We start from the raw sequence: 16,270 nt of genomic DNA on the forward strand, positions 1-16,270 counted from the left end.
ATCTAATATATCTGTAACCAGGAATAAAATCTGTTGAAACCAGAGTAGAATCTGTTGGAAGACTTTAATTTCTCTGCAGTGAAGTTTTGGTAAAAATTCTTCCTGTTTTATAGTAAATCTTAAATCCCTTTGGAGTCATGACATTTCTTCAGAACAGAAGCTCTGGAAAAATAAAAAAGATGCCAGGTGTGATCTTGCAGCTGTAGAACTGAAATGAGTTATATGTGCCCTCCTCTATTTCCATCAGCCCACATCTGTGTAGTTCTGTGTAGTCTTAGATTCGATGCCTTGTATTTAACAGTGGAATTTTCCTATTATCCTATCATATTGAATTACAAATGACCAGCAGTGTGTTTCTTGATTTGAATTTCCATTTATTTCAATTTCTTCGCAGTGCCTTGAACCAGATGCTATGTTGCTAATAGCCGGTGGAGATTTAGAAGATCATCTCAGTGAAGAAGTATTTGAAAGAATTTCTCTTGTTCTCCTCTACTACATTCTTCATCACAGAGATGTGTGTTCTTCAAAACTCAACTTGAGTAATAAGGATTATAAATTTTACCTAAAGAGTATGCTCAATTTGAGACACGATGAAGACTGCTATTATTTTTCACGGAATGAAACAGAAGACATTTTGGCTGCAGTAAAGCAACATTTTAAAACTCCTGAAACCCAGGTAAAGAAAGAATAAGTAAAAATACCTTTATAGTTGCTGCTGATATCATGTCTTTAAGCAACTGACACAGTGCCTTTAAGCTAGTTCAACCTATATTGCAGACAACTGGCCAATAACAGAGCATGAACTGGTCTTTTAGTGTACCTTCTGTCCAATGCTAGCTTTCTCCTTGAGTTGCTTTTCGGCATGTGCTGCCTAACACTTCCATAGACCCTGCTGAGAACTAGTTGGGGAAATAGCTAGTATAGATACAGTTGCTCTGCTTAATGTATGTGGAAAAGAGTGTAGCTGCATAAGTACAAGATCTTGCACTTGGCTTCAAGGACAGAAAATATTTTCTCATCTACTTTATTTACTAATTAATATAGATAGGTTACCAGTGATTGTATCTAAATGGTTTAAAGCAGAGCAGTTCTAAAACTGGTCTGGCTATAGAATGAAAACTGTAAATCTGTCTGCTGTCATGTGAACCTATGAGATTCTATCTCCATACGAAGTGGGGTGGAATTAAGATTACGTCCTAAGATCTGAGGGGCTCGTTTATTTTTGACACATATCTAATTACCTTTAAGCATGGATACACCTTGCAGAAAGACTGACATGGATAAGCTTAAATTTCAGACTTAAAGTGTGCATTGAGCATATTCAACTCTTAAAGTCGTGCAACAAGATTTTTTTACAACTATTTACTATTCCTGATCTCAATTTTGATAAAATGATAGAATTATATGCTAGACTTAACAATCTTAAAAAACCCTACTCTTCTCCTTGTAAAAAAGCAGAAAAATTTTAGTAGGTTCCTCCTAAAGTACAGGTTGACCTGCTGTGAGAAGCCCTTTAGGTCTGTTCATAATATTAAGTTAAATTTGGTCTATTGCAAGCTTTGAATTTCCTACTTTCTTCTTCGTTTCATTGCGTTTTAATGTGCATCATACTGTAATAGGAATTTTCTGTGCAAAGAGAAGATGGCAAAGAGTCCTGGCTGAGCAGAGAGCATTGAGGGCCTCTAGTTCCTCTTTCTTGGTTCTTTGTGTGATTGTTTCCCCATCATAAATTATTCATTGACCAGTATATTTGCTTCTCGGTCTTGGTGAATGTGCTGATTTCCAAAAAAAAAACCAAAAAAAACCCAAAAACCAACCAATGGTATCTGGGCAAATATAAAGAGGCACCAGTGGATATTTGGCATGTCAGAATAGCAGGCCATAAAGTGCTTTGCTGTGCAGTCTGTTTGTTTGCATTGGCTGCATATTCAATTGTCAAATCTCTTCAGTAACTGAGACTTTACCACTGACATGAGGGAAAAGCAGGTTGGTTTGTTTGTTTTAATGAAAGATATTCAAAACATTTATAGACTTTCTAATGCTTAGAATCACAACACCCGAGTTATGGAAAAGGGCCAGCCCTGCACAACAATGATTGAAGAAAGGCAGTTTGTGTCTTCTTCTGTGTTTCTGCTTAATAGAAAGTATCCTCAATCATACCAGTTAGTATGTTATTAAATGAGAGAGGAAATTTGGGATTCTGGGAATGAAACTGTATTGCATGAATAGGAAATAAGATGCTAGCTTCTGCCCCACGGTGTTCAAGGCGCACACAGAGATTATGTGTAAAACAAGCACTTACTGTACTGGATCATCTGACTTTTCAGTTTAGTTAATATGAGAAAAGATTAATGAGCTTTTGTAATTTTCATCTTTTATTTTTTTTCCTCCCAAACCCCAAATGTTTGCAGTGAAAATGAACAAGAAAGCCAGAACTGGAGGGAATAAAGGGATATATTTTCAGGTAACAAAGAGCAGTAGACTGCCTGCATGCACACTTCTGGGTGTATATAACTGTCTACAGCATCTCGTTGGTCACCTGGAAGTCACCCTTTATTTGCAGAATGTTTACTTTCCATCTTGTTCCATATAATTGCCCCATCACAACGTATTGATTTCATTTAATAAATAAGGAAGGGAAAACATTAAGAGAATTTCTGAAGTCTGAGATTTATAATAGTTTAAAATCCATGTTATTTGGGCCAACATCTTGTGCCTTAACAAAAATTTCTCACTTTTCTGCCACTTCCTGGAATGTGAAGGTAACTGAGCATGACGTAGGAGAATCAGAAATATCACTGAACAGGAATAACCTGAATGAAGTTCTGTACTTCTTCCCTTTAGAATCTGGGTAAAATTTCATCCTTTTTTATTCTATCCCCATTCTCCTGAAACTGTCCTCTGTTTCTCATTTGCTGTCCTGCTGTCAATTGCAGCTTTAACCTCAGTGTTTTGTTTTTTTCTGGCTGGCTGTGAATGTGTTCTCTCCACTTCCTTCTCCTGTCACTCTTGTTATTTAAATCGAGGTGACCAGGGCTGTCTTCATGCTGTTTTCTCCTGATTTCAGTGTGTTGATGTGAGTACTCTGGAGAAAAATGCTGATATAATGGACAGAGATGGTGCTGATGAAAACACTCTTCCACGCTTGGCTGCTTTGATTATTACTTTGGCCCTCCAAGGAGTCTGCATGGGAAAAGCAAGCTTGCCCTCCCCAGAATTCTTTATAAAATATATTTTCAATTCTTTAAACAGTACCACAGAGCTTCAAGTGACAGGTAAGGTATTTCTTCATCTGTAGGTGCTGGAAAATAAACTCTTTTTGGGGGGGGGGGGGGATGGGGGGTAATTCTCTGGGAGTTAGAAAGTATTGTTCCTGTTGTCATGATTTATGACGGCTTCTCAGTGTAGTCTGGAGTCTGAGGGTGGAAGTCTCGCTGTGAAGGCACTGAGTTTGCTGGGGCCTTATCTGCGTTGCTTCTTCATGCAGAGTGTCATGCTGCTGCTATCAGATCACAGGACTAACTTAGGGGGAGAGGGGATCATTCACATGCGGTGGGCACATTAGGCACTCTGGTCCCTCACACTGCAGTGCAGACATACCCCTATAGGAGAGGAATTAGATGCAGAGTTCTAAACCACCTACTCAGGGCCTACTGTGCATTTAGAAGGTTCGGATAAGATACCTACTTTTTCTTTTTGGATACTGCTAAAATCAACACTTTTACAAGATGTTTAAAAGCACTTTTTACATGAAGCCTGGGTTGAAACATTTTAAAATGTAGAATTAAGTGTAGGTAAATTCCTGAATTCCTGAAAGAAGAACAAAATCAAGAAAGTGGAATTGTAAAAAAAAAAAAAAAAGAGAAATCAGAGTTGCCTACAATTAGCAAACAAAGCTTTATTCAGCTGTGCTCAGAGCTGTTTAAGGAAAATAAAATTAAATTAAATTAAAAAAAAATCTCAGGATAAGCCTTTCTCTAAGATTTATTATTAAGAAAATACCGTTTGCTTTTTCTGAATAACAGTATTAGAAAACAAAGGATCATCATATGGAAACAATCTTGTCGGTCTAAATTCCACTGTAATCAGTATGTATGTTCTTAATGTACAAACTCAGGTTTACCTAAACAATCATTATGGCATCAGCTTGAAAGGCACAGAGGTGAAAGGAGATGACCAGGCCAGAAAACAAATGGAAGAGAAATGAAAATGTGATAGAACATTCTCCCTTGTAAAATTCAACATTTCTTTAGCAAGCTCACCCACTGCACTCAGTTATCCCATGGGATACATGCCCTGCCTTGTCCAGGATTTGGACTGGGGCTTCTGGCTCCATGCTGTCTACTTCAATGCTGTGATTGGACATGCTTCCAGATTAGCAACTTGACCAAATGAGACAGAAAATCCTCTGCCCTATGTTCCACTTCAGAAATAAAAGGGCAGCATCACATCCTCAGGGGTGCTTTCAGGGTACCCAATAAAAGACCTTTATGTCTGGAGTATCTGAATACCTGCATATGGTTGGACAGTTTGAAAGATTATGAAAATATTTGGCATTAATTTGTAGATAATTTTGATAGAGACCCGTATTTAAATGAAACATCAATTGCTTTTCAGTCACATCTCTTTTCCCCTGAAATTGTCATTGTGGTGCTGTAAAGGAGGAAATGCTGCGTATATAGGTGACTTAAATTTTCTGAAGGTGCTATACTGAAATTACCTGCAGTACTGAACCGAGGAGAGAAAAATATTAGGAGGAATTAATATTAAAATTAACATTTTTTTAAAAAACTGCTTTGAGTTTTGTCTGTCTAAATGTGTATTTTCCCATGGTGACGTTTCTGCTTCTTGATAAATAACCAGAACTGGAACAACTCCTCAATGTGCTTACAGCCAGAAAGTCCTGCACTGTAGATGGGCAATTCCAAAGTTACAAAAGAAGACATTACGGTATGACAAGCACAGGTATTGGAGCCAGGAATATTCCAGTCAAAGCAAACTATACAGAAGAAGACTATCTGAAAGGTTATTATAAAGATCACAGGAGTAACACAAATTGGGATCAGGTAAATCTATTTTTGTTTTTTATATTATTATATAGTATTAGTCACAGTTTTAAGTGTTTTTAAGTGATATTACATGACAGTTGTTCAAGTTTTACAAACACAATGTTATTTCAGGGATAACATTTATGAATTTCAAAAGCTCATGTAGATATTAAATTCTATTTTTATTTAAGTATATTCTATTCAATATTGTTTGGCTGAAGAATTTTAGGACTGCTGAATGTGTAATAGAAGTGGGTTGTGAAGTGCTGGTGGGGGCCAACAGAATGATTGGTATTAGAGAGAGCTGCTGTTCATTCAAGACATGGAGGACTGGGTTCTATGTTGTCGCCGACTTTTTCCACTCCTATGTCTCAGGTTTCTAGAGCTCCTTACATGGCTTTGTTGAGAAGATTGTTCTGCACTAACTAAAAAACAAAAGATGTAAAGATTCTGCGTGACTTGATTTTTAATAGGCATTTGTAAACTGAAGATTGTGGATTTCCAAATACTTTTATTAGTCTCCCATGTAGTCCAGAAGCCTCATTTAGAAAATGTGTGAAGTCTGTAAGAAAGAACTATAGCTACAAGCCAATATCCTCTTTTTGAAGCGTTTGACTTTTGGCTCTTTTGGCTCTTTTTGACAGGGGTTCATTACAGGTGGTGTTATCCTAGTTTAAATAATAAAGAGTTGCTGTTTATCACAGTGATTAAAATGGTAATTGAGTTTCTTCCTTTAGACTGAAGGACATTCTTCAGACTGAAAAGGGAGAGTTTTCTTTTTTAATGTATTCATTTAAAATATATGCTTCAATTAATATGTTTCTGTTATTTTTAGTTCTTTATACTTCAACTTAATTCAAAGGCAGTGTTTCTTCTTACTGTAGATGTGCAACTGACTTTTGCTGAGTGATCATTTTATGATGTGGAACTGAAATGAATGGCTTCTGTTTAAATGCCATTCTGATAGATTTGTGTAATTTTATTTGTATCTGGTATGCAAATCCTTTTAATATGGTTATTTCATTCCAAGTATCCACAAGAAAGAATCATGCTGGTGAGCTGACATGAGGCATTTAATGGAGTCTCAAAATAACTTTAAATGAAAGTCACTTTAAATGTATTTCATATTAATTTTAAATTATGAATATCACAGATCAGCAGTGATATTAAGCATACAATAAGCAAAATCATTCTCCAGAAACACAAAAATAGATAACACACAAGCTTAGATTCCTTGAACTTGTGAGACTGACTGCAAATCAAAAGAAATGTGCACAGGAGTGTTATCTGAGGCTTGTGGGTCAAACAGAGAGCCAAATGTTCTGTATAGATGCTGAAAAATCACAAAGGAAAAACTAAAAGGAAGAGAATTTATCTTTTTTATTGATTCTTAACTTCTCTTCTTTGTTCCATCCCTCTTCTACTCACATCTATTTTCCTTGTCATATTTTTTCCACTGGAAGGCTTTGTGTCTCAGTGTTGTTGCTAATTTTGTCTCCTGCTTTCTGCACAAATCTGTGCTTCATGATTAACAGATACTGCCACAGATGAGGCATTGACTGGTTTACAGCTTGTGTTTGCTAACTAGATTAAGACCTGTACTTTGATTTATTTAGTATTTAGTTATTTATTTATTGAAACATCATTGCAGGAAAAAAAAAAGGTCTCTGCTTTCTAAGTCATTGTCTCTAAGATCTTAAAAATGCACATAAAACAAGCAGGTAGAAGATCTAATAAGAACAATAACATTAATTTTCATTTAACTTTGTTACTATAACTGCAGATTCTTTTATGTTTCCCCATTAAAGAGATATGTATTTGGGAATAAATATCATCCATTCATCCAATCATCCAGTTTTTCATATGATAATACACAAATTTTCTTTTTCTTAATCATCCTACAGGAGTATGTATGTAGTTACTTCCTTAGTGTGGAAATTTAGTAGACTGGCTCCCTACATTAAGCAGCTTAAAAGGCAAGATTTTGTCACTGGAAAAGGTGCAGGTCCTCATGCCCTCACAAGAACATTTTAGTAAATGAGTGTTACAAGTTATTTGTGTGTGGACAATTTTATTTTCCAGATAAGATCTTGCTTTTTCTTTTAAAATTCCTTGTTGTTAGATCTCGGGAAAATTTAGGTTCTTGGGGGCCCTCTAAATTCCTTCTCAAACATCCCAGTTAGATCAGGTTCCACAGGGCCATGTGCATTTGAATTCTAAATGTCTTCAAGGATGGAGATGACTCTGTCTTTCTGGGAAACTTTTACCGCTACTCTATTGCCTTATTTGATGAGGGTTTTATTATAAAGAATTGGAATATCACCTGCTGCAACTACTTCCTATTTCCACTTACCCTCTTGTTGTACATCTCAGAGAAGGCTCTGTCTCCATCTTCTTCCTCACACCATTAGGTAGGTGAAGATGTGACACCTTACATGTCTTGTCTTCTCCCAACAGAGCAACGCGGGTTCCTCAGCCTCTCCTTGTTTCTGCTCCTAGTCATCTTGGGCACCTTCAGACTTCTCCTACATGCAGCATTTTCCTCATATTGTTGGTTATTATAATCTGGATGCAGTGTGCTGAGCAGAAGGCAGTAATCATCCTCCATTTCACCTGCTGATTCCATTCTTGCTGATAGAGCCCAGCGTGCAGTGAGCCTTCACTGCCAGCAGGGCCCACTGGTGGCTTGTTCACATTGCCTGTCAGGACCCCAAGGGCTTTTATGTTAAGATACCACCCAGTTGCTTTTCCTCGACTTTTATTATTATATGGAGTTATTCTGTTTGAGGTGCAATGAGTTATCTTCACTAATCTTCAGAAGGATTTGTCAGCCTATTCCATTGGCTTGTCAGGATCTCTCTGAATGGCAGCCATTACTGTCAGCATATCTATCATTTTGTCTTAACTGGATTTCATAACTGTGAATGATGCACTCTGCTCTAGCACTGAGACCACTGATGAAGGCATTAAATAATACCACTGTATACTGACCACTGAGGAGTGCTGCTTAGAACCAGCTATGGGCCTGGACTTCCAACTGTTGATACCACTCGTTGGTGTTCCACACTTTTGACTAAATTACTGTCTAGAACACAAACATAAGATCTTTTCTACTTTGGTAGTTCCTGAATTCTCTTGCTGCTGTGCTTCCACTTAGAGATGGAACTAATGAGATTCAGGCAGTAAGATCATCTATTACTCTGAACATCTGAGTGTGATATTCAGGCTCATTGTATTGGTGCTCAACTCATCCCATTTCTTAGAGAGCTACAAGGCATATTTCACTTTACTAATGGATGAACAAAAATGCAGAAAGAGTTCTCTGTTTAATTGGGTTATTTAAAAGTAAGGTCAATTACAACATTAAAAATATATATATTTAAATACTAATTTTCCTCTGAAAGAAACCCAACCAATTTACAAGTTTCAGTGGCTAGAAAAGCAATACTCAGGAGTTCCTCAATTCTCAGTTTCAGACTATTTTAAATGAAAGAAACAAAATATTTACCTTTGAATTGAAATACAGAAAATCAGATGGGATTAAGAAGTGGAGGTTATTCCTGTAAGGGAAGTTTTTGCTATCAACTTTGTCTTTTTGAAAGGTTTAGCAGCAGTTCCCACTGGAATAGTATTAGTGCGGAATGTTTGTATCTTAACCAGAAGCTCCACACTGGAGATGGAAGAGCAATTCTTCATGATTTTTTTCAAAATAGGTCCTCCTCTTTTAAAAAAGAGACTTTATAACCAGAACAAAAAGAATTTAAAATTCTCATGTGCCTCTCAAAATGCAATTATTAAGTAGTCTTTTAATCAAATCTACACTATGTAACAGCTAGAATGCTGACCTTGAAGCGATATGGCATTGTTATAAGTATTTGAACACAGGCTTTGTCCAATATCTTACTGGAGATATAACCACAAAGCACAAGGACAAGCTTCAGTACTGCCTTGATACAGAGCTGTATTAGAATAATAGCAGGGTGCGTGACATTTGTTAACACATAAGGTAATCATAAAGCATCAAATAGTTTTGTCATGTCAGATCCTCATGGTATTATCAGAATTGTAGTATTTCTGAAATATTTACTAATATTAAGTTTCAATGAAAAAAAAAAAAAAAAAGGATTAATTGAAGTAAATGAAATAATGTAACTAGAATAGTGTACATGGAAAACAAGTTTTTTTACTTTGTATGACTATCTGTTCTCCTAAGATTACATAATATACCCTAGCATAAAATGTGGATGCATGCGACATACCCAGTAATTTCGTATGTGTTTCTCCTTAGGTTTGTTTCTCTGCTGATGAACTTGTGAACATATTTTTAAAAAACAGTTCTTCATCCATTTCCAAGGAGCACTTCAAGCAAATGAGTCCAGCAATTGTTCAGCAACTATTAAGTTGTTCATGTCAACTTCCTGAATCCAAGCAGACGAAACTTCCACCAACAACTTTGGAAAGTGAGTTATTGTGTTGCTATCAGTGTTGCATCGTTCCAACTCACGTGAAGAGGTGCAGGGGCTTCTGGAGGCATTTCATTCATGAGTAATCTTAAAGCAAACAGGATGAGACTTATGCTCTGTAATTTTCTGCTCTGCATGACTTCATAGTGTGCAGGTCAAATAATAGCACTTTATTGGGAAGTGGGGGAAATTCAGTGGTTTTGATGTTACATTAGAGCCAATTCTTGTTTAATATGATATGTTTTTTCCCCATTTCTTAGAGAAGTGGCTGTTGTAGGCAGCAGGTGAGCTACAGTAGGCCCTCATCAGAGGGTTGCTGGGCAGAAATTTTACAAAATTTCTGCAAGGTTTATACTGAAGTCATTACACAGGTTATATATAAGGCCTCACCACCATGTTAGCTGTCATTTTTTTAACACCATGATGTGGTAAATGCTTAATATAGATAAATTCTGTGTGGTCATTGCTGATTTTTCATGCTATGATATTTTACAGCAGAGGAATTTTGGGCATATTTTTGTGAAAAGAAAACTAACAAAACCAATTGTATGGGCAGCAGAGGTTGTGTGATAGAGCGGTAACAAGGGCTGAGTCAGAGTAAATTAGACAGCTTATTGCCATTTGCAGTTACAGCCCTCACATGCTACTGCTTCCAGGCATATCTGGCACTTTTGCTGATGCAGCTTCTCCTCTCACCATTCCCTAGTCCACCATCAGAAAAAAAATATGAACTAAGAGCTTCTTAATACGTTTCTGGTGTTTGTTTTTTCTTTAAGTAGGCAAGATTCTGGGAAATGTTAGAACCATAGATGTGCTGGTATATGACAGGAAGAGTTAATTTCTGGCAGGGGGGCTTGGGAGCCAGTAATGGGCTACAAGGAGTGAGCATCTGACAGTAATCACTTGCACTGAGAGCATCTCTTATTATGCTGCTGGAAAAACTTGGCAGGCTGAAAATCAGCACCTTCAAAACCTTTATCTTAACGTCTCTATTGCTAGCTGTAGGTGTCTAGATCCATTAGGAGCTAATAAACCTTTTTTACATCCCAGTTGGCCAACAGTCTTTCTGGAACAGACCTTTTGGTCTCTAAATTACATCTGTTCTTTAAACTAGACATGTTAGTCAGTTTGTGGGAATAAGCAGAGATATGATTCTACAGTGTGCAGATTAATTGAACTATGAGCACGAATTAAAATACATTAGAAAATAAATTAAAAGTATGAAAACAAATCAAAGACCTTCATGGATATCCCATTAATAGTTACAGGATGAAGAAATGTACAGAGTAAGGGGAATTATTAAAGCTCCCAAGGAGGTAACAGTCCTTTCTTATGTCTCTTTTCATTATCTGAATATGTTGCAGTCTTTATTTCTTTTATCTTTTCTAAGATATGGTGGTATGCTCATTCTTTCAGATAAGGAATCAAGGGACCAAGAAAATGAGGAACTTACCCAGGTCACGTACAAGGTTCATGGTAGTTTCAGGGCGTGTTTGAGAATTCCCTAACTCCAATACTGTCAGCCTGATCACTGACATTTTAATGATCTCAGAAATGTTTAGGTCTGCATAGATGAGAAAAAACTGAACAAAGTGGAAGGTGCCAGAGCCCTTTATGCAGCTTATTCCCCTTGCTGGGTTGATAAAAGTTTCCATAAGTACAGGGATACTTTTGCTGGCTTGACACAGGCAAGCAATGGACTTCATGTTTGACCTACGTCTGCCCTGAGCATAGGCTCATTAATTTTATTCTTGGTTCTATTTTACTGACTGGCTGTGCTGTTTTGGATAAGTCACCAGGTCCCGACCTTCCATGAGTATCTACTATAACCTATTGGATGTGCAGTCTGTGGGTTTTACTGTCTGATTTTATGAGGTGATGAGCTATTAAAGTGTGAAACATTAAGTGACGCTTTTGAATATTTTGGCTTTAGTTCCTTTATGTCTGCTTTTCATCAGTGTTTTACCTCCATCATAAGACTTTCATACAGATTAATCAGGATTCATACTGTGCAAGAGGCTGGGAACAAGAACAGTGTGTTAAAGAAGAATAATAAGAGTAACCTTCCAAAAATCCCAGTAACCTGGGAAAAATAAGTCACTGGACCTGATGTGGTGACTAAAGAAGTATATGCCCACAGCACACTTATAAACAACATTTGAACCAATAGGTTTGCATCTAGATCCTAACTAAATGCCTGCATTCATTTGAAACTTTAGGCTTTGGTCTCTTGACTGGTTTGGTTAACAATGTGGTGTTGACTGTAAAAATACAGAGGTGATGACATAGAGAAACAAGCACAAACCTGTTAAGTCAGGTAACAAATGAAGGCCAGAATTCACTGTGCTGCTCTGAGCATCTCTAATCAGAGCAGTTATGTTCTACTCAGCACTTTAAGCCCTGAAACTTGAAGATATTAGACTGCATTAACTGTAAAACCTGACAAAAAAGATTTTTAGGCTTCCAACTCTGTCATCTGTATCACATATGACAATAAAACAATGAATGTAGCACAATGAATCACTTCGTAGCCTCAAAAACAAATATGAAACAAAGACTCAAATGCAAACAAATGCAGATACTAAATGTTTAAAGGTTCCCTTGTTTTATTTTGTTTCTTTTTCCCTACAGAATACGGCTACAGCACTGTTGCAGTTTTACTTATTACTGTTGGATCTATGTTTGGTACATCCCTAATTTTATTTAACTCCTGTCAAGAAATCTACACGCTCATTTTACAGCTGTTTGTTGGTTTGGCAGTTGGGACCCTTTCTGGAGATGCGTTGCTACATCTTATCCCTCAGGTAGGTAATGCATGTTTAAATGTTAATATCTTAGCACTCATGCACGTGTACACGTATGCACTGACACACATGGGAAAGTTTCATTTAAACCTGGCTACTGTTAAGAGGTTTCAAAATAAAGCTTCCCATGAATCTGTGAATCAACTACTTGGCATTTCAAATACATCTACAATTTGTAGTTCAGAGAGAGATTTTAAGGACTAAGAAGCAGAATTCAGTGAATGATCAATTCAGAAAAAAACAGACTTCTCATTTCAGTAAAAACTTTCCAGATAACCCACAAGTCCTGTGCAAGGCAGGTTCTCCAGATGCTTTCATGAGGCAGATGCTGTAACAGGCTGTAGGAAAAATTGTTCAAATATTCCATAAGATATAAAGAATTCCCTTCACAAATACATCTGGTAGGTCCTGGAGCTCTCAACCAAGTTAATACTACTGCCTTGAACAGCACAAATGGTACAATTTCTTCCAAAGTTTGCAGAATCAGTTATAAGAATATGCATCATGTAAAACAGAAACAAGTTTTCCATTGCGTATTCATTTATTTTTGACTGAGTTTCCTCTGATTTGGCACGAGTGTTACAAGGAGACTTCTGCTGGTCATTCAATGAGAGTTTCATGCCTTCACAACTGATTATGGTTGAAATGTTTGTTGATTACTGAATGCATTATCTCTAGAAGTGCAACTGGGAGAGTAGTTAAAGAAGGCAGTTCTCAGTGAGTGACAGACAAATACCTTCCTTTAATCAACATATTTAAGTTTGAAAGTATTCTTTACCATTTCAACAACTTCTTAAGTTCCATCTTTCTGAAGGGAAGCAAAGTAAAGTTGCTGTTCTCCTAGGGGAAAAATTGAAGCATTTGACGGCAGAAAGCTTTCCACATTACTTTCAGATTGAAGTTTAAATCTGAAGATGATGCAAGCAACTTCTGAGACTTGTAAATATCCATATACTTCAAAAATATATTCACTGAAAGTGCATAAAGGATAATTTCATATAACTCTCTTGAAACAATGCAGCTCTAAGCAGTGAGAGATGATGAAGGCTTGTGATAATTAATTTCATCCATCTACTCAGTTGATTGGCTCAAAATACAATTTAAGTTGGAAGAGGTGGCAAAAGAATATCTTGAAAAGAAACCAAATGGACACATGATAAATGGATCCAGCAAAACTTAAAACATTGGTACTTATTTTTTTTTCTTTATCTCTTTTTAGACTCTTGGTTTACATAAACATGAAGCACAAGAGGTAGAACATTTCTATGAGGGAAAAGAATATATTTGGAAACTTTTGGGAATAATTGGAGGGATTCATGGATTTTTTCTGATTGAAAAATGTTTCTTTCTTTTGGTAACACCACGTGAACAGGTAAAGTTTTATATGTTTCATCTTTTAAAAAAATCTCTTCCATTTAGAGATGTTGCAGTGCACAAATTGTCAAAATAACTGTGGAAGTATCTAACTGTGGAATTATCGCTTGTATGACTGAAACATGGAAAGACCCTTTCTAAACTGCTCCTACCAGACTGACTTTTGATTTCTATTTTTCTTTGCTCCATAGATATTTTTGCTCCATGAATGTGCTCTCTATATTTGTAGCTTAGAAAAGGAAACAGTTAATTGAATGTATTTTCTAAGTGTACTAGGAGTGGTGCAGGTGAAAAAGGGCTTTTGTCCATATGAAATAGTAATGTTAGTCATTTACGCACAGTTCGAAGAGGCAGAAGACACAGATGAAAGCACAATATATTTTGAAGGATGAGATCTTAAAATTTCCAAATGGTTTTTTACTCTTGTCCCAAAGTTTTTGAAAATTTAATATAAATGTTGTGGTCAGCAGTCCCCAGACGTACATTAATAATATCTCCCTTCTCAGTTGCATGCTGATGGTAATTCTATTGTCTTATCTCAGTGCAGATGATGCCTGAAAATATGGCTGTGCACAAGGATGTAATGTAACAGTGTGACAGCTCGTTAAGTTTCTCAGCATGAGAGGCTATTTTAGTGTCACTTAAGAAAGCTAAGTGTAAGCTTAGCTTTTTGTGTTTTGCAGAGAGTATTTAATGACTGGCCTGATTTAGATACTTTGTACTTAGTTTCCTATCTTTGAGTCAGCTATAAGAATATTATGTGAAATTAATGGATTTAGACTGTTTTGATAATAATGATATTTAGTTTGGTAAAAAAAATAAAAATAAAATAAGAAGTTGCCACTAATGTTGCATATTCAGAGAGAAGAGCATTATCATCTTACAATCAAAATAACAAGTTTTAAAATGTTTAAGCAATTTTTCGTTTTCAGCTTCAAAACAAAGTATATTTCCACAAGCCAATGTGATCATTCATGCAATATTTGATTCAATTTTCAAGCTTTTTTTTTTTTTTTTTTTTTTTTTTAACAAGATAAGCATTAAGAGATGTTGATTCTAACAAATAAATATGATTTTTGTAAATGCTGAACTTTCTCAAAAGTTTGAGAAAGTTTGCACCTGTGCTCCAGGGGTTTAAGAACTAATTGCAAAGCATCTTCATTCAGCAGGGCCTTTCTTTAGTTAATGGGCACTGGGAACATTCCCATGATCTTCCAGTGGAATCTGAATTAAATGAACATTCAGGCAGAGACAAATCTACTTCAACCATACAGTTGGTAGGTTATCAATATGAAATACTTCCCTGATTTATTTTTTTTTATAATCTTATTTCTTTGTTCCTCAAAAATGAACCAAATTAGTACAATAAATCAATGTTATTTTTCAGACTTTATTGATTTTTTTTTCCTTTATTATGTGACATGATTGTCAGAAATCTATAGATTTTGAAGCTTACAATAAGCTTTTACAGAGAAAATCCAAACACAAATTCTTCTAATGACTTAATTCTTAAGTGTGTATGAGATTGATATAACTACACACACCCTGTACTACCTACTGATGAGAAAAATTTGATTTCCTTCCTCTCTTCTTCTTAAAATTATATTAAATGTAAGGGCAGACTCTCCCACAGGAAAGACTTCAGGATTTTCTACAGTAAGAGTTAAGTATATAAGTACTGAACAGAAAAAATGTTGGTATTTTCTTGGGCATTTTTTCCACAAATTTGGAAAGTAGAATTTGGGTATCAGGGAGAAGTGCTTTCCTGTATGAAATTACGTAATTCCCTGTCCACCTGTGGAGGATATACAGATAGATTTGTCTTTACAAAGTAAATACACTCGTTACTTCTACCCCATTTTCTCCTTTTCTGACCAATTTCTTCACCTTATATGGAATACTTAGATATCTATATTCCTGGTAATTTAAATCAGAGACCTTCTGTAATGTGAATTCCATTTTAACAAGCAGCTGTGATGGATAAGAGCCTCATGAGCCAATGTTCTTTTCTGAAACACAGTTGAGCAACTGTCACTTGAATGCAGAGCAAACAGCCTGCTGAAGAATGTTTACTAATTTGTGAGTCATGTCATAGCTTCCTGTTTATGATAATGAACAATCTAGTCCTTCCTTTCAGCTGCAAGATCACCCTAAAGTTACGTATATCGTATGAACTAGCCTGACTTAGCTAGTTTGTACTAGAGCAGCCAATTTTTCAGAGTCATGTGAGTAATAGTAAGAAAAACACTGGTTGACTAAGAAAAGCTTATAAATCCTACAGGTCAGTGATTAGTCCTGCAGTTTTGACTCAGAGTTCAAAGAAGTGGCATGTGAATAAATATTACAAGAGAATTGAAACAATCACTGGAATTCATATGGCTGGCTGCAATCATGGGAATTAAAGAGTTTTATTTTTCTTTCAAAATGTAGAATTTAAAAACCAAATCCTCTGCTTTTGCTTCTCTTGCCTCCATAGCACAAATCCCACACCACAACCAAGCTAATACCAGCCAAGAAACATACCTTGTTTTGCAGCCAATACACATCTCTGCTATTGTTTTGCCCTAACAAAGCACCCTAC

General features: G+C 36.2%; 1 protein-coding gene across 8 annotated transcripts in view; it reads left to right on the forward strand.

Moving 5' to 3' along the window:
* Positions 1–16,270, forward strand: part of SLC39A12 (solute carrier family 39 member 12) — a 35,163-nt gene that overhangs the window by 5,214 nt on the left and 13,679 nt on the right. For 3 of the 8 annotated variants that reach the window (XM_072330003.1, XM_072330000.1, XM_072330004.1), the window contains 7 exons: positions 395–676; positions 3,068–3,275; positions 4,864–5,066; positions 9,337–9,508; positions 12,143–12,315; positions 13,535–13,687; positions 14,856–14,966. In XM_072330003.1, coding sequence (XP_072186104.1) covers positions 395–676; positions 3,068–3,275; positions 4,864–5,066; positions 9,337–9,508; positions 12,143–12,315; positions 13,535–13,687; positions 14,856–14,966 — 1,302 coding nt within the window. The remainder of the gene's footprint in view (positions 1–394; positions 677–3,067; positions 3,276–4,863; positions 5,067–9,336; positions 9,509–12,142; positions 12,316–13,534; positions 13,688–14,855; positions 14,967–16,270) is intronic. The other 5 variants (XM_072330002.1, XM_072330007.1, XM_072330006.1 and 2 more) reach the window with 2 other exon arrangements.

Source organism: Excalfactoria chinensis, chromosome 2 (genome assembly GCF_039878825.1).
Source record: "Excalfactoria chinensis isolate bCotChi1 chromosome 2, bCotChi1.hap2, whole genome shotgun sequence".
Lineage (NCBI taxonomy): Eukaryota > Metazoa > Chordata > Aves > Galliformes > Phasianidae > Excalfactoria > Excalfactoria chinensis.